Raw genomic sequence first — 21,701 nt, forward strand, 5'->3', positions numbered from 1 at the left:
GGTCCATCTAGTCTGGCATTGTCAACACTGGCAGCTGCTCTCCAGGGTTTCAGACGGAGGTCTTCTTTCCCAGCCCTACCCAGAAATGCCAAGGATTGAACATGAGGCTTTTGCATGAAGAACATGCTTCCTTTTCTCTTTGTTTAAACCACCTCAGTGTCACTTGTTTTCTTTACTTAGCAAGATTTGGTGCGGCAAAATTGGAAAAGTGCTTTCCGATTAAAACGAGCACACGTTAATGTACCAAGCTGCATATGGTGGCCTCCCCAGTTTGACATGTACAGTGGTACCTCTAGATGCGAACGGGATCCGTTCTGGAGCCCCGTTCGCATCTAGAAGCAAACGTAACCAGCAACGGCACGTCTGCGCACACGTGCGTCGCTTTTCGCCGCTTCTGCGCATGCGTGTGACGTCATTGTGAGCGTCTGCGCATGCGCAAGCGGCGAAACCCGGAAGTAACGCGCTTCGTTACTTTGGAGTTGCCGCGGAGTGCAACTCGAACACGCTCATCCTGAAGCACATTCAACCCGAGGTATGACTGTAGTGTTTAGTAAGCAAAGAGGCAGGCATTTCCCGTAACACATCACCTTTCTATGTGTTCCATAATGCATGTTGGAAAAGCATACATGCAAACAAATACTAAATAAAATTACTGAAGAAAAGACTCCACATTGGTGTCAAGTGGAAATTCCTCCCTTCCCTGTCTAAATATGGCTCAGGCGCCAATTTTGGACGAGGTGTCATCTGGGGAGGGGAGGGTGAATTCTTCCTCTCTGTGCAATAAGTTCCCTCCACCCCCCCTTCCCCCTGTGTCACAGCTAGTCTCTCACTCTAACCTCTGTCACCTCCCAGAACTGGGCTCAGGAAAAACTTATACTTGGTTTCCTTAGGAGACTTTACTAAAGCCAAATTAGAGCCTGGGGAGGGCTTTAGTTAGAGTGAAAGCCTGATGTGTGTGAATGTGAAAGAGAACAAATGTACGTGGCGTGAAAGAGTGTGGGATGGCCCACCCACTTTCACTTACCCACGCCCACTTTCAGTTTGGCCACACCCACCGCAGTGGCATGTGGCTCCTGGAAAGCTAGCCACAAGGGAATGCTGCAAAACTTCCCTAAATAGATTTAGACTGTCATCCTATGCACAGCTGCCTGAGAGTAACCCCTGGAATAAACTGGTATAGATAGGATTGCTGTCCAAACAGCTGTTTTCAGCCCACTGCAATACAGTGGTACCTTGGTTCTCAAACACCTTGGTACTCAAACAACTTGGAACCCAAACACTGCAAACTTGGAAGTAAGTGTTTCAGTTTGCGAACTATTTTCGGAAGCCGAATGTGCTCTGTTTTGAGTGTTACACTTCCATTTTGAGTGCCACACTTCTGTTTTGAGTGTTACGCTGAGGTCTGTTTTTGCTATTTATTTTGAGTTTTTGTTTTTGTGGCTTTTTGTTTTTGTGACTTGTGTGGAACCCAGTTCAGCTACTGATTGATTGATTGTGTGACTGCAGTACATTGTTTATTACTTTCATTTTATGGATCAAGGGTCTCGTTAGACAGTATTAAATTGCTGTTTTAGGGGTTATTTCTAAAATTCTGAAACGGATTAATCCATCTTGCATTACTTTCTCTGGGAAAGCGCGCCTTGGTTTTGGAACGCACTTCCAGAACGTATTAAGTTTGAGAACCAAGGTACCACTGTATGAAGTAGAGAAAACAAAACATTAGTCTTTTTTTTTTTTTAACTACTTTCTATTACCAATACAGTGGTACCTTGGTTCTCAAACACCTTGGTACTCAAACAACTTGGAACCCAAACACTGCAAACTTGGAAGTAAGTGTTTCAGTTTGCGAACTATTTTTGGAAGCCGAATGTGCTCTGTTTTGAGTGTTACACTTCCATTTTGAGTGCCACACTTCTGTTTTGAGTGTTACGCTGAGGTCTGTTTTTGCTATTTATTTTGAGTTTTTGTTTTTGTGGCTTTTTGTTTTTGTGACTTGTGTGGAACCCAGTTCAGCTACTGATTGATTGATTGTGTGACTGCAGTACATTGTTTATTACTTTCATTTTATGGATCAAGGGTCTCGTTAGATAGTATTAAATTGCTGTTTTAGGGGTTATTTCTAAAATTCTGAAACGGATTAATCCATCTTGCATTACTTTCTCTGGGAAAGCGCGCCTTGGTTTTGGAACGCACTTCCAGAACGTATTAAGTTTGAGAACCAAGGTACCACTGTATGAAGTAGAGAAAACAAAACATTAGTCTTTTTTTTTTTTTTAACTACTTTCTATTACCAGTATAGGGACGCAGGTGGCGCTGTGGGTTAAAGCCTCAGCGCCTAGGGCTTGCCGATCGAAAGGTCGGCGGTTCGAATCCCTGCGGCGGGGTGCGCTCCCGCTGCTCGGTCCCAGCGCCTGCCAACCTAGCAGTTCGAAAGCACCTCCGGGTGCAAGTAGATAAATAGGGACCGCTTACCAGCGGGAAGGTAAACGGCGTTTCCGTGTGCAGCTCTGGCTCTGGCTCTGGCTCTGGCCAGAGCAGCGATGTCACGCTGGCCACGTGACCCGGAAGTGTCTCCGGACAGCGCTGGCCCCTGGCCTCTTAAGTGAGATGGGCGCACAACCCCAGAGTCTGTCAAGACTGGCCCGTACGGGCAGGGGTACCTTTACCTTTACCTTTATTACCAGTATATTTGCCCGTAGCGGTTGAATTTTTCAGGGGCCTTTTTCTGTTTAGTCTAATTACAGGTGTCACCTTTAATTTTCATGGGGATGGCGGTGGGGGGGAATTTGTTCCATTATGTGTTCCTGTAGGAGTCAGTCTTCTACTTTTGTGCACATCAGAGTTTTTTTGGATCTATCTTTCTAATAATCCTGGGCAATGATAGCAGCCCAAGGAGGAAATTATTTAAAAGCAAAGCATCCTCTGCTGTGATCACAGTCTGAATAGTACCTGAGTATGGGAGGGCTGCCTTTGTCACTTTCTGTGGCAGTATTGTTCCTGTAGATTCACGTCTGAAGAAAAATAATTGTTTGAGGAAGGCTTGCAAATCTGAATCGGCTCATTTTGAAATGAGAACACAACTGTTTCTCTATGCTTTTCTATATGAGAATGTGACTAATTGTGGTGTTGCCTTTATATTGTTTATATTCATATGATATTCATTCAGATGTTTTAGATGTTCTTGGTAAAGGACATTTCAGTTCTTGGTAAAATGTATTCTGCCTCGGAAATTTATTTTCTTGGTGTTTAAATTTTAATCAGGAATCTGTTACTTTGTTCTCAGCTCTGTGTTTTGTTTTTACTTTTAGTTAACTGCTTGCATTCATGGGTCATCCGCATTGCTATATCCAATGTACTGGCAACACATATACATCCCAGTGCTCCCTCCACATCTTCTGGACTACTGCTGGTAAGATAGAAAAAAATATATTATTTCCCTCTATGGCGACAATCCTTTGCATGCTTTACTAGGAGGCAGCTCCACTGAACACAGTGGGACTTCCTTCTGATTAAACATGCATCAAATTGCATTGTGTGATAATTATGCAAGGTAATATATAAAGCATTCTAAAATGCACTCCTATAGATTGCTTGCTACTATTTCCAACTTATAGATCGGAACTGACTTGCCTAATGCTGCCCAGTTACAAAGCAGCAGAACTTGGATTCAAACTCAGATTTAAATTCAACATTGATCATTGGTTCGCTGACTAAAACGTGGCCACACTCAACAATGAAATCTCTTTTAAACCAACAAACTGAAAGTCATATGCAGCAGTTTCTGCATACACAAAGTGGCATTCCCCCAGCCCAAGTAATCTATTCACATTCGCAAGGTGTGCCATTACAAAGATATCCTTGACATTTCTAATGTTTGTGAGCAGTATGGAAGTCATAAGCGAGTTTTTCAGCTACTGTTTCTTTCTGTCATATTTACCCAAGAAGGAGCGAGCACTAAGGTGGTTTTTAGGTAGTTTGCTGCCAGAATTATCTACATTCTGGGAAAATATTGTTGCAATTCAGCTCATTCTAACTTCCCCTGCTTTATCCAACATCTCCTACTGGTTCGTGATACAGTATCATTGTGTCTCAGGTGAACCTGGTGTTAGGTCATCTGTGCCTACGATGCATGTCATGAATGAGGGACATAAATTGGTCCCAGCACACATTCCCTATGTTGCAAGTCATTCCCCTGCTGAATCCCTTCTGTGACCCTTGTATTTTGCTGGCCACGTGCATCTGAGCACAAAAGACTATGCTATGACAGATAATCAATACCATCAAAATGGGCACCTGTTTGGGAAAATGCAGGGCGAGCTGCATGCAATATGAACTTTATATATATGTAAAAACAATATTGGGAGAGCTCCCAACTTTGGTTTCAGATCACTTTGATTGTTCTATTTATGTGCAGTGGCTGTTGAAAATCTATAAATGCAGAAAAGAGTGGGTTGTGTTCTCTCATAAGGGAGAAAGCCTATCAAGGGATGCTGAAGGACTTGTGTTGGATAACCAGTAGAGCAATGCAACTATTGTGGGTATTTTGCAAATAATTTTTGGGTAGCCATTCTAGCATCAGCTGCATCTCACAGCAAGCAGGTGAACAAAATATTAGGATTATCAGATCCTAGATGGAAACCAGATGCCATTGACTGGACTGGACATGGTCTGAATGCTTGTCCCATTTGCTGGCAGGTTATTGGACTTAAAAATGCTGGAATTCTCTAGCTTAGAACATCTAATTTTATGTTTTCATGAAGATTCTAAATATAAGTAAAATGAACTTTTAAAATATTGCAGAAGCTACACCAAATAGTCATGTATGAAAATATGTTTGTAAATTGCAACCTCATCCTGATCCAAACGTATTTATCTTATTTAATAGGCATCAGCTCACAACCTTTTATTTCTTTCTATTGATCAGATCTGGGTGCCTTTTAACTTTGCCTTTTAACAAAATAAACCAGAGCAAATCTTCCCTCCCCCCCCTTTACATAAAGATGTCTAGAGATGAAAGGCAACAATCATCTATGTATGTGTAGTCATTTGATGTTTTCTGATCTCTACTTCAGATTTTTATGGTCCCCATGGCCTTTGTTGTTTCAATGCAATCTACTACATTCTTTAAAATATCCCTTCTGTCAGGCGAAATAATTTCCCAAATGAGGGAGGAGGGTTATTTTTCTGCCACCATTGCATTCTCAAGTTGTCATCCAGCAGAGCTTTTCCAAGTGGTGAATGGGCTTTTGTCATCTGGTTAAGAGAGTTTTGCTTGGAGGTCACTTGTGACAACTTTGCAAGGTACTTCAGGGACAAAAGCACTTGGATTTCGACAGAGTTGGATGCCACAGTCTAATGGAAGCATCCAGTGTGGTACTGAGTTCCCTTAAAGAAGTACAGCTTCAGGCATGCTTGGGAGACATTGATTACTTGTATTCATTATAGTCCATCTTCAGGTCTAGCCATGGTACTGAAATTGCCCTGATTGCTTTCCCTGATTGATTACATTTGTCAGGAAACAGAGGGGGCGGGGAGTGTGACTCTGCTTTTTCTCCTTGATCTCTTGGTGATTTTTGATACTGTTGGGTGTCTCAGAGAAGTGGGGGCTTGGCAGCTTTGTACTTTGGTGGTACCTCCTGGATCATGTCCAGAAAGTAGTTATGGGAGGCTATTGTTCAGCACCATGGGAGTGGTCCTGTTGTTTCTGCAGGGTTCCATCTTGTTTCCCATGCTATTTAATATAAATATATATATGAAGCTGGTAGCTGTCATCAGGAGGTTTGGAGTATAGTGTCATCAATATGTGGGTGAAACCCATCTCTGTATCACCGCTCCATCTGAATCAAGAGAGGCGGCCAGTATGTTAGACCAGTGTCTGGAGATGGCGATGAACTAGATGTGAGCCAGTAAATTGAAGCTGAATCCTGAAAAGACAGAGGTGTTAGGTGTCATAGGTTCTCATGTCCAGGACGTGGGGAGGTAGTGTGTCCTAGATGGGGTTGCACACCCCTGGAAGGATCAGGCCCCAAACTTGATTCAGCCTTGTCACTTGAGGCTCAGGTAGCCTTGGTAACTAGGAGAGCTCCCCCCCCTCCAGCTCCTGCTGGTTCACCAGTTCTGCCCCCTTTTGAATGGATATGACTTGGCCAAAGTACTCCATGCCTTGGTACCTTCCAGATGGGATTATTGCGGAGCTGGCCCATGAAAATGACTAGGAAAACTCAGCTCATCCCTGATGCAGTGACCAGATTACTGGCTGGGTTTCCTTTAAAACTCACATAATCCCTATTTTAAAACAGCTATACTGGCTGCCAGTTTGATTCTGTGCCCAATTCAAGGTGCTAACTCTAGTGTTTAAAGCCCCAATTGATTTAGGCCTCAAGTGTCTGAAAGACTGCCTTCTTCCCTACATACTCTTTTGGGTGTTAATATTAGCATAAGTGGCCTTCTTGGTAGTTCCTCTGCCCCTCAGCTGTTTTGAAGCGGTGGATGATAAATATTTTTTATTTATTTATGCCCTGCCCACCCAGCTAGGTTTCCCCAGCCACTCTGGGCAGCTTACAGAAAAGTAGGCTCTGCCTGCAAAAGTGTTTCTGGCTCCTTCATTGTACAGCTTCCATCATATGCCAAAAATGTACCTCTTTACCCTGGCCTTTGACATTTAAGGTATATACTTTTAGGACCCACTCTGGTTATGATTGAAAGTTGTTTTAAACTGTTTTTAATATTGTATTTTATATTGCTGTCACCTCCCATGGATGGCTAATAAAGCTAATCATAATAATTACTTTGGAGGTGGCCAAGAGGAGAGATAATTGATGTAGGAGAGCAGCTCTGGAAACAATAAGAACTACCAGCATTTTGAGACTTCAGATATGTGAAATTAGACTTCCAGTACTGAAGAAAAGAAGCCATGTATAACCAAAACTCTTCGTAGCAGTCCAGCAAGGCATAACATTGTCGTGGGGTTTCTTTCTTTATTATTATTACGGCTATTAGCCCATAAAATATGTACAAACATAAAAGCACATTTGATCTATTTTAAAATGCAATAATTTCAAATACACACTGTGACACAGGTGAAAGAGAATTTTCCTGCATATATTCAATACCACTTCTATTAATTTCCTGTAGCTTTATCATATAGGTTGTAATAACTATCATGAAGTGACAAGATTACTCATAATGACAGCTATATCTAATCGCCAAAGAGAATGGTTGTGTCATCATATGTCACATTATGTCATTTTCTTTGGCCACAGTCCTGCCTTCCCTGTGGGGAGGTTTTCAGTGAAATTTCCAGTTGGATGTTGGATGCCATGACTTTCTGATCAATTAGCAAGGAGCAAGAATGAGTCAGTCTAGATCTCAGCTTTAGCCACACCACACACGGATTGTTTTGGTTAATTCCCTCGATTCCTCACCATGAAGCACTCAGTGTGAGTGGCTAATGTGTGGAGTCTTTGAATAACCTAGTGCAGCTTTCCTCTAACCTTGTGTGCTCCAGGTCTTTTGAAATAGAAAGTCCATCAGCTCTAGTCAATGTGGCCCAAAGCTAATGGAAATTGTATTCCAAAACATCAGAAGAGCACCAGATTGGGGAAGACTAGTCTGGTGGTATGATTGGAGGTTTGCAATGTCATCACCTGGTACAGTATCTCATACTCTGCCCCTGCACACAGAGGGCAGGATTACTCTATACTATAGTGACACTTCACATAATGAAGCAGCTATGGCAAGCTAAACCTAAGAAAATATCCTTCTGTAATAGTTGAACTCTGATTTTAAATTTTTTACTGTATGGTTTTATTGTTGTAAGATGCTCTGTTTTTTTTTAAAATGGTCCTATATAAATACTTTTTATAACTTACTTTAAAATGAATAATTAGGAAATCAACTTGAATATGCTGGGCTGAAACCTGGGGGGGCGGGGTGTGTGTGCTATCATAAATGAAAGCTTGTGTATAGTATCCTGTGGACCACATATCTCCAGCCTTTTAAGACCCAAGACCCACTTTTAAACCAAACATGCATTTAGAGACCCATTTCTTAATTTCTGCCATATATTTGCATGGTGGTGATGCTCCTGTTGTGACTCACCTTGGATCCCGGCACAACCCACTTGTGCATCCTGACCTGTCAATTGAAGATGAGATCTCTAGACCGATTGCCATTCTTAAATATCCACTGGCACACTGCCATTGAAAGTTGCAGACTACCATCTTACAGTAGCTTTGCAGGCAAATACGGCAAAGTGAATGGAGATGCTAGCCTTTTAGGTTTTATAACTGTAGTTCACTTTGTTTCATTTACTTTTAATTTCAGTGCACCCATGCCATACTTGATTGGAGTTCACTTCAGTTTAATGGAGGTGAGTAAGGCTTCCTTTTCATTTCTCTATGCATTTGGCGCATGAGCACTGTCAGGGGCTCAGGAGCAGAGGCACAGGGAAGAGAGGAGATGGAGAGCGAAGGGGAAGAATCCGAGGGGAGCGTAGGAGAAGAGGACAGTGGACCGAGGGATTTCATGAGCCTCTCCAGCGAATCGGAAGATTCACAGAAGGGAGCGCCAGTGGCCAGGGGTAGGGGGTTCCCAAGGGGAACGCCCCAGGAGCAAGGGGGGCAGCAGGGACTCCCAGAGCAGTAGTTGGAAATCAGGACCAGCTTCCCCACCAGAGCAGAGTGGGGGGGAAGAGTCCCAAGGATCGGGGCCAGTGCATTCCCCACCAGGGAGAGAAGATGAGACAGGGCTGACCACGCCTCCATCAGAAAGTCGGACAACGGAGGGGAGGTCAGATCCGGCCAGTATCCCGGAAGAGGGAAGCAGTGACCGAAGTAGTGTAACGGTTAGGAGAAAGTTCACTGGGTTGGCGCGAGAGGCAAGTTCAAATGTACAGGAGCGCGGGACAGCAGAGAATGAGGATTGGGAACCGGGTCCTAAAGCCCGCAGGAGGCAGGGGGAGGAGCTAAGCGACTCAGCGTCGGAAGAGTCCAGAAAGGGCAATGCCCCAGCGGGCAGGAGGACCCAGAAGAGGAGAGAGCAGCGGAAAAGGTGGAGCAGGGCTAGGATCTTAAACTGGTGTCAGAGGGGAGGAGACTCAGACGGGACTTCCCCGATCTAGGGTTTAAGATGTAGGGCTGCGCGCTGCGGCTTTGAAATGGAAATTGAACTTCAATAAAGACTTTTGTACATCACGACAGCCTAGCGTTGGTCCTCTGTGAGCTGGGACCTAGAGGCAGCTCTGACAAGCACACACACACACACACACACACACACACATACACATATATAAGGTTTGTTCTCCTACAACTTCCTCCTTTGTCCTGAAAAGTATTCAGAGTGAAAAAAGTGAAGCTATCTTCAGCAGAAATTTGAAAAGTAACCCTGGCATTATTGCAGGAGAATAACTGGAAACGACTGTTTGGAAAGTGGGTCCCTTCAGCGACATGTGCTTTTATTTGGTATCCTGTGTTGCTGGGAAATGGAATTAGATGGGGGAATTCACATTTTCAGTTGCTGCAGTGTAGGAGTACATTTCTTCGGGTGAACCACCGAACCTATCCTGAATATTCCTCAGCCTGTTTTTGTCCTTCTTTTGTGGTCCTTTTCAGCATGGGCATTTTCTATCACTGCAACGGTCACTTTGTACTCTGTGCTTTTTTTGCAGCATCTAGGCCTCTTAATATGGAAGGGGAGGTAACTGGAAAAGAAAGAGAACCAGCTGCTTGCTACATGCTATTATTTATTATATATTGCTTCTTAAAATATATAGATAATAAGTGAATACTGATTTTTCAGATAGCTAGTGTTTGTGTGTGTACAACTTGGTACTTGGTAACAAGTAAGTTACATGTGTGATTTTTTCCGGATATTTCTTATTCAGATATTATATAGCATGTTGTATATATGTATCTTTTAGGAAGTAATCTATGTCTTGGCAAGTTTGAAGAATGACACCTGTCATACAGTTGCCTTGGCAGGACTGGTGCTTATTTTGTTGTTTTAGCTAGAATATGATAGAACTTTTTCCTAAGGAATTTGAAAGCACCAGTCAGTTGCATGAACTTGAGTGAGATTCATCGCAGGTGATTCATAACTGCAGGTTTATTTGGCTCTCTTAATTTATGACATAGCCTCCACCCCACCAAATGTACCTACTTCTGATAGGCTCCCTCTTACCCCAATTTGTCAAAAGGGAAAGAAAGTGCTCCAAGATGGCACCAGGGAAGCTTCTTTGCTTGTAGTTCAGTTAGTAACTGTAGTGGCCTGTGGGGCTGGGCAGATTCTTCAACATCAACTTCTTTGGAGTGGTCATGTTGTGTGGATCCCTGATTATCGTCTCCCAAAGCAACTACTCTATTCCAAACTTACGCTTGGAAAGCGTAAAGCTGGTAATCAACAAAAGAGGTTTAAAGACTCTCTCAAGGCAAATCTTTAAAAATGTAGTATAAACACTGACAACTGTGAAACACTGGCCTGCAAGCGCTCCAGTTGGAGAACAGCCTTTACCAAAGGTGTCATGGGCTTTGAAGACGCTTGAACTCAGGACAAAAGGGAGAAACGTGCTAAGAGGAAGGCACATTTGGCAAACGCTCACCATGATCAACTCCTGCCCAGAAACCTATGTCCCCTGCGGAAGGATGTGTGGATCCAGAATTGGCCTCCACAGTCACTTATGGACTCACTGTTAAGACTGTGTTCATGGAAGACAATCTTACTTGGCTATGAGTAATAGCCAAAGAAGAAGAAGAATGATCTTTTCTGATCTTTTGCAGAGGGAATAAGTTGGATATCTGTCCAGATCTTCCAGGGCTGTGGCTTTCTTGTGTCTCTGACACTAAAGACTCTCTCAAGAACAGCCTTTACCAAAGGTGTCATGGGCTTTGAAGACGCTCGAACTCAGGACAAAAGGGAGAAATGTGCTAAGAGGACGGCATGCTTGGCAAACCCTCACCGTGATCAACTCCAGCCCAGAAACCTAAGGACGTGTGGTTCCAGAATTGGCCTCCACAGTCACTTATGGACTCACTATTAAAACTGTGTTCATGGAAGACAATCTTACTCAGCTATGAGTGATCACCAAAGCAGAAAGAAGAATTCAGTGGCATACTGTATCTGATCCTAGAGAACTATACAACCCCCATGATAAATAGCCTGATGCATTTGTAGCCTATGCATTTGTTTAATCCCACTTTAAAGCCATGGAAGATAGCAGACATTGCCATATCCTCTGGTGATTAATTCCATAAATTAATTTTGTGTTGTGTAAAGATTCTCTGCTGGCCCTTAGGACAAGAAGAAGCAGGCTAGGAAAAATATTGCCATATTTCTTTATGTTCCTACTCTGCTGAATCCCCAGTTACCAGTAGCATTTTACCTTATTAAAATAAGCAAATGATGCATTAAGATGCTTGTAACCAATTTTGTTTCCTTGTACAGAGAGTGAAAAGTAAATCACTGGAGGATGTGGTGATGCTAAACGTTGACACAAACACTTTGGAAACTCCATTTAATGACCTGAGCAACCTACCAAGTGAAGTGGTAAGCCTGAGAGGTTTCATTCGTTGGTTTTATCCTCTTAGCTCCTTGAATCGCTGACGTTTTTTTCCTGCTTTTACTAGCTGAAATGAAAAGAATGCCCCTTCCCCCACAAAAATAACACTATGCCACCAGCTGTATATTTCCTATTTAAGAGTGTTTGGTGTGTGTTTTTTTACCTGTTTTTGACAGTTGAGGACACGTTGAGTGGAGCATCATGCTTCGTATTGTAAAAAGAAAGAAAGAGAAAAAAAAGATAATTATAAAGCTAGCTGCATTCATTAGGCATAGCTGCTTTAAACGCAAGAGTCTCTTCATCTCATTTTAATCATTATATTACAAAGTAGGCATTTCTGTCTGCCTAGTGGCATATCTTGCAGAAGAAGAAGAAGAAGAAGAAGAGTTTTTGAAGGCAAAAAGAAGAAGGGGGCCAATTATCGGCTTCTGGTTCCCTGCCACCTGCCAGCACATCTCCTTTTAATTAATGATCTGATGACACTGGTCAATATAATAAGAAATGCTTGTACAGTTGGGGTCAGAAAATGCACACTTTGATCTCATTCAACTTTCTGAAACATTTATTTGTTTTCTCTAAATTATTTCAGTTTTATTTTAATCTCTTCTATCCTGCTGAGGGCTGCATGAACTGAAAATCCTACTCTGTTTGTCATTTGCTTTGGCAGAGCAAAGACTGCTTACTTATAATTCTATTTGTAAATTAAACTGCAAACCCAGTTTGTCATAAAAGACATTGGATCCTTTTGAAAATGACGAAAACTGTCTTTTGTCTGTAAAGGAAGATAAATTAAATGCCAGTTCCTCCTGGACTTTGATCTTATAGAGATTTTCCCCTCCTGCTGCTTATAATGGAACATATTCTACATTTCATGTTAAATAAGATCTCTCCCCCCAAAATAGCATTTTACTTTCCCTTGCTATCCTGCATCATGGTTCTGAAAAAAAGGCTCAAATTATCATATTGTGTGCATTTTTGAGGCAGAATTTAGTAAAAGCTGTTGTTACATATCTAGATGTTGGTAAATGTTCCATAATGAGAAAGAAATCATAATCTATTATTCATAAAATGAGTGCTAGGTTTTATGTGCTTTTAAAGAAATATGCCACAGTTCAAGGCAATAGGACATTGAAGGCATTTTTATATTTTTATTTTCATTGTAAATTAATTTGAGACCACAAGTTATTTAGTTCCTGTATTAAATTATCATATACTTTTTGAAGTAATTAATCTTGACCAGAAGCAGATTAAATATTCAGCTGAATACATTTGTTCTTAGCTGTTGGGTGGGAGTGGGGGCAGAAAAAGAAAAAGAAAAAGGGTGTTTTTTAGATGTATAACCCACCTTATCCACAAGTCTACTTATTCTCATAAATTTGAATCTATTTTATTGTGCCAAAAACAAACCACTCATTCCTTAATCATAATACATATATGTTGACCTTGCCGTCTGAATCACCGAAATGAAATTAGCTTACTAGACCCTGAAGCTAGAGTAGTTTCAAAGCGCATGCAGAGTTCTGAACACACAGGGGACTCTCAGTTCTCTTTTGTGAACAGCAGAATGCACTTTGCACCCAGTGGGGATTTCCCATTACATAGGGGGGGTTTTTTGTGTGTGTCTGTAGGTTACAACCCAGCTCTCCTTATGCTCACTAGTCAAAACTGGCTAGAGGGAATGTGTAAACTTATGCAAAATGATGGGCAAGTCACAACTTCATCATGCAAATTTTACAGTTTCCTTAACGACCATATCTTGGCTTGGCATGTGAGGAAACAACATTTCTTAGGCCCATTTTACACACGCCATAGTTACAACTAACAGTACTAATAGCAACTAAGTACAATTTCTGCATCCCTGTATGCCTTTGTTTTCTAACTGAAAATATATATACAGAGATTTCCTAAAACAAGTACATCCAGTGGGGAGATGTCTGAGGCTTTTGAACAATCTCGCCAAGATACCCTGGATTAAATATGGTACCTTAAGGTCCCTAGGTACTTCAAATGCCATATTTACTCAAGTTGAATGCACCATCAAATCTAATGAGCACCTCCATTCTCAGAACCTTGAAACCAAAAAAAGTATTTGCTGGCAAATGTAAATGTGCCGTTGGATCTAATGCGCACCTTGATTTTCACAACACAATTTGGCCAAAAAAGGTGAGTGTTACGGGAACTCACTGAGCTCTTACATGAGCAGACTCACTTTTTCACATGGTATGTGCATTGGATTCTTGTACCTCTCTGAATGGGGGCAAATAGTAGGTGAAAACACTTAAACCTTTTTGGATCAGTGTCTGCAACTACATACAAGCCTACAAGCTACTAATATTAATTAGGTTTCCTTGTATTCACTCAGTAAACAACAGGCTTTTTACAAAGGTGCTTCACTGTATAAATATATATAGCAAAATAAGGAAATACCTTATGTATACTCCATAATTCATTCCACCCCCTCTGCTAAAACAAGGTTTGTTTTGTTATTTGATATTTTTACTGTCCTGATCCCTTTCATTCTAACTCTACCATAAAAACCTTCCTCATGGAGCTAATTTGTTAATTAAAAACACATACAGGCATAGGCTATGTGCACTGTGCAGCCTCTACAGAGTTTTTACTTGATAACCTGATAAAGGGCAACACTGTATTATTCAGCAGTAAGAGTAAGTATTCATATGCCTGTATCAGTATTGACAGTAAATTGCAAAAATATTGTTGACATTCTATTGAGTAACCATAAGTCCAAAAAAAAACTGATGCCAAATTTTATACAAGTATTTACACAATTATTTAATATACGGTAGATGTAAGTATATTCCTGCATATATGACATAAGGCTCATCATTTTATATCTGTAATCTCCCATTGCCAACTTTTATATTCAAAAAGATAAAAAAAGAGTAGCAGTGAAGGCAACTGAAAAATGAAGCATAAACATATGAAGTTTTACTGCCATTGTCTAAAAACTAATTTATTTTTTTTTGGAAAAAAGATTTCCTTAAACAGCAATGTTCTCAAATTAGAATGGCTTTTTAATCTTTTCAGTGACTTGTGATTCCCCCCCCCCCCCACACACATGAAGGCTAAAGCTTATATCGTTATATAAAGTTTATATCTACTGTTCAGCCTACAGTAGTTTTAACAGCATATGTTCTCAGTACTGTTTAATATGGAAATGTCTCACTTACTGTGGACGGTTTTTCATTCTAAGGGAAAAAGTTATCAGTTGAAATCTGAAAAACGTTACTGTTCGGCATTGTGCCTAATCAACTCTTTAATAAATTACCTGAGACTTAACGGGCCTTTTTAAATCATTCGCCAAAGCATTTAAATTATACTTACAGGCTAGATGACTTTCTATGCATGTGAACTCTATTAGTTTGTCAGATTGACCAGTGGTCTCGACTGTTCAGAGGTCAGCGGTCACAGTTGTCCTGAATTACCCGTCCTTTTTTTCATGTGGACCCTCTGCTGTGTTGTGTGCTGTAATCTTCTTAATGGCTTCATTCCAATATTCACACATAATATTTTAGATTTATTGACTGTTAGTAATACTACCATGCCAGTAGCAGTTCCGCTACTCCTAAGGTATTCAAAATTGGAAAAATAAATCAATGTAAGGCTTTTCGGGAATCCTTTGTTTCTCTTTCAGGAGGAAAAAGCCCTATTCCTGTCTTCTGCCAAACATACTTGGCTTTTGAAATACATCATTTCACTGTGCATTTGTCTCACACTTGAGAGATATAGCCTCCTCCCCTAAATGAATAGTGGCTTCATTAGGAACAGAAGTTTACTTTTGATACAGTAGTTTAATAATTCTCATTAGTATTTCTTGTACGCCAGTTAGATTGGAGTCCTGAAGTGTGGTGGAAATCAGTAGGGATGAGAATCAAGCAACCTGATTCATGATTCTAAGGTTTTTATGTCAACAGAGTGTAGTAAACGTGTGAGATTGTATCTACAGTGGTGCCTCGCAAGACGAAATTAATTCGTTCTGCAAGTTTTTTCTTCTTGCGAGTTTTTCGTCTTGCGAAGCACGGTTTCCCATAGGAATGCATTGAAAATCAATCAATGCGTTCCTATGGAGACCGTCCGGGGACAGAGGGGAAGGCGCGCGCCTTCCCCTCTGTCCCCGGACCTGTTTAAAGCAAGGGGCGGTGGGGAGAAGATTGCTTCCCCTCTGTCCCCGGAGATTGCGGGGCAAGCAACGGGGAGAAGCAATCTTCTCCCCGCCACCCCTTGCTTTTACCAGGTCCGGGGACAGAGGGGAAGGTGTGCGCCTTCCCCTCCGTCCCCGGAGATTGCGGGGCAGGCAACGGGGAAAGCAATCTTCTCCCTGCCGCCCCTTGCTTTAAACAGGTCCGGGGACAGAGGGGAAGGCGCGCGCCTTCCCCTCTGTCCCTGGAGATTGCGGGGCTGGCAACGGGGAGAAGCGATCTTCTCCCCGCCGCCCCTTGCTTCAAAAGAGGTCCAGGGACAGCGGGGAAGACGCGCTGCGCTTCCCCGCTATCCCCAGAGCTTGCGGGGCAAGCTTCGTTTTGCGAAGCAAGCCCATAGGGAGATGCGTCTTGCGAAGTGGCTAAGAAAACGAAAAACTCCTTCGTCTAGCGAGTTTTCCGTCTTCCGAGGCGTTCGTCTTGCGGGGCACCACTGTATGTGTATGTCTATGCAGTGTGTGTGTGTGTGTGTGTGTGTGTGAGAGAGAGAGAGAGAGAGAGAGAGAGAGAGAGAGAGATACTAATCTGAAGTACCAACATAGTGTTCATCTCTTAATACGTAGTGTTGAATTCATTTTATTTATTTATTTAAAGTATTTATATACTGTGTTCGGAGACTCCTGAAGTGGCTTACAAATGATTAAAATCCTAACTATAAAGGTAAAACAGTAGCCATGCTCATAACATACATAAAAGATGCAAACGGAAACAGTTCATATATTGGACCATATGTATCTGTTTTGCAGAGACATTTTCAAAGGTGAGACACTAGGACCAAAAAGGCTAACTCGTGTGCCTGCTAGTCTGATGGAGCTAGGCCTGTGAGCAGGGCCTCCAGTTATGAACTTAAGGTCTAGGCAGGTTCATATGGGTATAGGAGATACTTTAAATCAGTGTTTCCCAACCTTGGGCCTCCAGCTGTTTTTGAACTACAATTCCCATCATCCCTGACCACTGGTCTTGCTAGCTAGGGATGATGGGAGTTGTAGTCCAAAAACAGCTGGAGGCCCAAGGTTGGGAAACACTGCTTTAAATAACATGATACCAAGCTATTTAGGACTTTAAAGGTCATCATCAGCACTTTGAATTGAACCTAGGAAGCCAATGCAACTGGTACAACATTGTTGTTCTATGCTTTGAATGCCTGGCCCCCACAAATGTCCTAGCAGCTGCATCCTGTAACAGTTCTTTACCTCAAAGAGGGAAAGCTAGGATATTCTCAGGAACGTCTTTTAATATAACACCTTATTTATTCTACATAGCAGCCAAAATTTGCTCCTCAATCTGCTTATCATTTAAGCCCCTTAATAAAAATAGCAATTAGAATATAATTACAGTGGTACCTCGGGTTAAGTACTTAATTCGTTCCGGAGGTCCGTTCTTAACCTGAAACTGTTCTTAACCTGAAGCACCACTTTAGCTAATGGGGCCTCCTGCTGCCGCCGCGCCACTGGAGCAAGATTTCTGTTCTCATCCTGAAGCAAAGTTCTTATCCTGAAGCACTATTTCTGGGTTAGCGGAGTCTGTAACCTGAAGCGTATGTAACCTGAGGTACCACTGTACAACAAATTCTTTACACTAAAGAGCGTCCCACAGCAGGAGGACAACAGCCACTAGTAAATTCAAGTCGATCATTCGTAGTGGTACCACTCGGCTTTTCTGAAAATGCATATCTTGTCATCTTTCTCTAAAAACTTGACATGAACTTACCTGACACAAGATTCCCTCCAGAATGAGTTCCACAGGGAGGAAAGTGCTTCAAATAGGTGGCCTTAGACCTGGTATGGAAGTGAGAGCTGGACCATAAAGAAGGCTGATCGCCGAAGAATTGATGCTTTTGAATTATGGTGCTGGAGGAGACTCTTGAGAGTCCCATGGACTGCAAGAAGATCAAACCTCTCCATTCTGAAGGAAATGAGCCCTGAGTGCTCACTGGAAGGACAGATTGTGAAGCTGAGGCTCCAGTACTTTGGCCACCTCATGAGAAGAGAAGACTCCCTGGAGAAGACCCTGATGTTGGGAAAGATGGAGGGCACAAGGAGAAGGGGGCGACAGAGGACGAGATGGTTGGATAGTGTTTTCGAGGTTACCAGCATGAGTCTGACCAAGCTGCGGGGGGCAGTGGAGGACAGGAGTGCCTGGCGTTCTCTGGTCCATGGGGTCACGAAGAGTCGGACACGACTAAACGACTAAACAACAACAACAGACCTGGTAACCACTTTCCATGTTTCAGATGGACTTGTAACCTGCAACAGGGTCTTTCTGACTGATCTTGATGCTCACACAGAGTTGAAGGGGCACCTGTACAAAGAGATGCATCTTCAGGTAACCACAGGCCAAAACCATTCAGGACTTTATAAATCAAAACCAGCACACAGAATTCAACCTGCAAGTTAATTGGTTGTTGTTGTTTAGTCGTTTAGTCGTGTCCGACTCTTCGTGACCCCATGGACCAGAGCACGCCAGGCACTCCTGTCCTCCACTGCCTCCCGCAGTTTGGTCAGACTCATGCTGGTAGCTTTGAGAACACTATCCAACCATCTCGTCCTCTGTCGTCCCCTTCTCCTTGTGCCCTCCATCTTTCCCAACATCCGGGTCTTTTCCAGAGAGTCTTCTCTTCTCATGAGGTGGCCAAAGTATTGGAGCCTCAGCTTCAGGATCTGTCCTTCCAGTGAGCACTCAGGGCTGATTTTCTTCAGAATGGAGAGGTTTGCAGTCCATGGTACTCTCAAGAGCATAATTCAGAAACATCAATTATTCGGCGATCAGCCTTCTTTATGGTCCAGCTCTCACTTCCGTACATCACTACTGGGAAAACCATAGCTTTAACTATACGGACCTTTGTTGGCAAGGTGATGTCTCTGCTTTTTAAGATGCTGTCTAGGTTTGTCATTGCTTTTCTCCCAAGAAGCAGGAGTCTTTTAATTTCTTGGCTGCTGTCACCATCTGCAGTGATCATGGAGCCCAAGAAAGTAAAATCTCTCACTTCCTCCATTTCTTCCCCTTCTATTTGCCAGGAGGTGATGGGCCCAGTGGCCATGATCTTTGTTTTTTTGATGTTGAGCTTCAGACCGTATTTTGCGCTCTCTTTCATCCTCATTAAAAGGTTCTTTAATTCCTCCTCACTTTTTGCCATCAAGGTTGTGTCATCTGCATATCTGAGGTTGTTGATATTTCTTCCGGCAATCTTAATTCCGGCTTGGGATTCATCTAGCCCAGCCTTTCACATGATGTATTCTGCATATAAGTTAAATAAGCAGGGAGACAATATACAACCTTGTCATACTCTTGTCCCAATTTTGAAACACTCAGTTGTTCCATATCCATTTCTAACTGTAGCTTCTTGTCCCACATAGAGATTTCTCAGGAGACAGATGAGGTGATCAGGCACTCCCATTTCTTTAAGAACTTGCCATAGTTTGCTGTGGTTGACACAGTCAAAGGCTTTTGCATAATCAATGAAGCAGAAGTAGATGTCTTTCTGGAACTCTCTAGCTTTCTCCATAATCCAGCGCATGTTTGCAATTTGGTCTCTGGTTCCTCTTTTGGATTATGGTCAGACTATATGGTTCCGTGGGCTATATTACCTCTTAGCCTGGCACATGCATTCTGTAGCATTTTTTTGAACCTACTGAAAATGTCCAATTAAAGAAAAACCAAAACATTTTTGGCCATACTTCAAAGCCAGCCCCATGCTGCAGTGATAGAGAAATGTACACCATATTGAGATCCTTGGAAGATAAAAGTGGTATATAAATGTAAATAAATAAATATAGCTGCAGTTGTTATTGCACCTAGTTTTCTCAAAGGTTGTATATGACATATATATACTTTAATTAAAAAAACAACAACTCAGTGTAATAGTAAACTAACTCACAGGTAACAAAATTGCATAAATTTATTTTGCAACCTTGAACTCTGTAACTTTAAAAATTGTAGATTGTAATTTTTTTGTAGTTTTTAAAGACGTTTTAGTGAACATTGGTGTAGGCTCTCCATGGACTAAATGAATCAGACTCTAAACTTTTATCTGGATCTATGGAGTTTGGATATAAATTGAAAAGATCACAGCTATAGGGAAAAGACCTATACTGTAAAGGCCTTTCTGCATAGATTATGAACATCATAACTCAATATTTCCCCCCACAAAACTATAGTTATAATTGGACCCAATGGGGGTCTGTTTCTTTGATCAGATCACAGTAACCATGACTTTACACTGGAAAATGTCACTACTGTGAAGGTTTATCACCTGTAGAGCTGGTCTTTTCTCTGATGCCGTGTTCAGCTCTCATTAGCATTATTCAGAGTTTAGTTGTTAATTAGATTGATGCTTCAATTACAGTCATCACTGACAAGAATAGCCGTGACTGCTTGCATGAAGAAGAAACAAAAGGATATTCATTTGTGCAGGCGGTTTTTTCCCTTCAAAGTATGACATCTGCATTGCCATCTTCATATATGCATAAATGCAGTGGCTGTAACCCCAAAATTTTGCATATTCTGCATACAGGGGCCTGATTTACCTATCACATTAAGCCACAGTTAATTGTGAGTTGTTTAATTGTGAGTTACTGCAAACACGCTTGTCCCTCCCTGGCTTCTGCAATCACCTTATGATGCAACAATTATTTTTTTTAAGCTATAGTGACCACATTACCACCAACTAGTTAGCAGGGCCCGTTCAGTATCGCAGTGAGTTTTGTGAAGTCTGTTCTGGAAAGGTGCAGAACCTTGTGCGCTTGTGAGTTTGTCTCCTATAGCCATCAGTAAGAGCCCTGGGACTATATAGGGCTGCCCTAAGTGACAAGCTGAGCTTCAGCTGAGCCTCCCAGAAAAACCTTTGTAACACAGACAAATGAAAGAAACCCGGTCGGTGCCGCCTTAGACAAGTAGGCACATGTTATGATGGTGGCAAGAAATCTGCAGTAGGAGAGGCTCACAAGCCATTTACTGTAAAATAATTAAAGCTTATTTATGTCAAGAGGCCTTGGAGAAAAAAAGAGAGCATAAACCAATTTGCATTAGCCGTTTACTATCCCCCCCCTGCTTTCATTTCAATTAACAGACCAGCAGGTGTTCTTTGCAGTTAAAAAGATAAGCTATCAAGCAAGAGGATGACTTCTTGGCTGACCTGCAGACACCATGGTTTGCCTGCTGATTGGGTTCGTGTCTCCCTGTACCAATTTCTGAGGTGTTAATTTAACTGCTCCTCTCTGTCACGCAGGTCTCGGCCTTGAAAAATAAACTGAAGAAGCAGTCCACAGCTACCGGTGATGGAGTAGCCAGGGCCTTCCTGAGGGCACAAGCAGCGTTATTTGGATCCTACAGAGATGCTCTAAGATACAAACCAGTAAGCGATGCAGTTCAAGTATCCATTTCCCATTGACTCTTAAGATTGCAAGTGTTCTTAATGTCTGTGAGGAGGAATGCTAAACATCTCACCAGAGTTAGAAAAAAACACACCCCTCCAGGTAAACAAGTCCGAAGGTTGGTTGTGGAAAGGCAAAGTTCAGTGAATGCAGACTACAGCAGCTGTTGGTAAAAGCCTTTGTGAGCTCATGGGCCAAAACGCCCAACAAATACCCCAGCATTTATGTGTCACTTTAGAGACCCAGTGTGGTTGGTATATGGAAAATGTCTGGGTGCAAGTGGCAGTTGTTTTGGGGTGGGGGCACACTTTCCAGATACTGCCTCCCAGTTTGCTACTGGCCCAGGCTCAGTTTCCCCCAAGTTGCTGAATGCCAGGGGTGCCAACTTCAAAAATATTGGGAGCAGGGGGCAGGTAAGCTCCACCTGACATAATCAATCACATGACACAGTTCACGCTCGCCATTGGAATAGCAATTCCCATCAACTTGGGGGAGGAGCTAGCCCCCTCAACTATTTTATTGGGGGGCCAAAGACCCTAGGAATTGGCTGCTATG

At 42.2% G+C, this 21,701-nt stretch overlaps 1 protein-coding gene across 2 annotated transcripts in view; it reads left to right on the forward strand.

The window, feature by feature from the left end:
* The window catches only part of DENND1B (DENN domain containing 1B), a 181,493-nt gene that overhangs the window by 113,831 nt on the left and 45,961 nt on the right, over positions 1-21,701 (forward strand). For both annotated transcript variants that reach the window (XM_079981343.1, XM_079981342.1), the window contains exons 10-13: positions 3,309-3,409; positions 8,326-8,371; positions 11,440-11,541; positions 21,002-21,127. In XM_079981343.1, the coding sequence (XP_079837469.1) occupies positions 3,309-3,409; positions 8,326-8,371; positions 11,440-11,541; positions 21,002-21,127 (375 nt within the window). The remainder of the gene's footprint in view (positions 1-3,308; positions 3,410-8,325; positions 8,372-11,439; positions 11,542-21,001; positions 21,128-21,701) is intronic.

Source organism: Podarcis cretensis, assembly GCF_951804945.1.
Source record: "Podarcis cretensis genome assembly, chromosome: 6".
In the NCBI taxonomy this organism is placed as follows: Eukaryota; Metazoa; Chordata; class Lepidosauria; order Squamata; family Lacertidae; genus Podarcis; species Podarcis cretensis.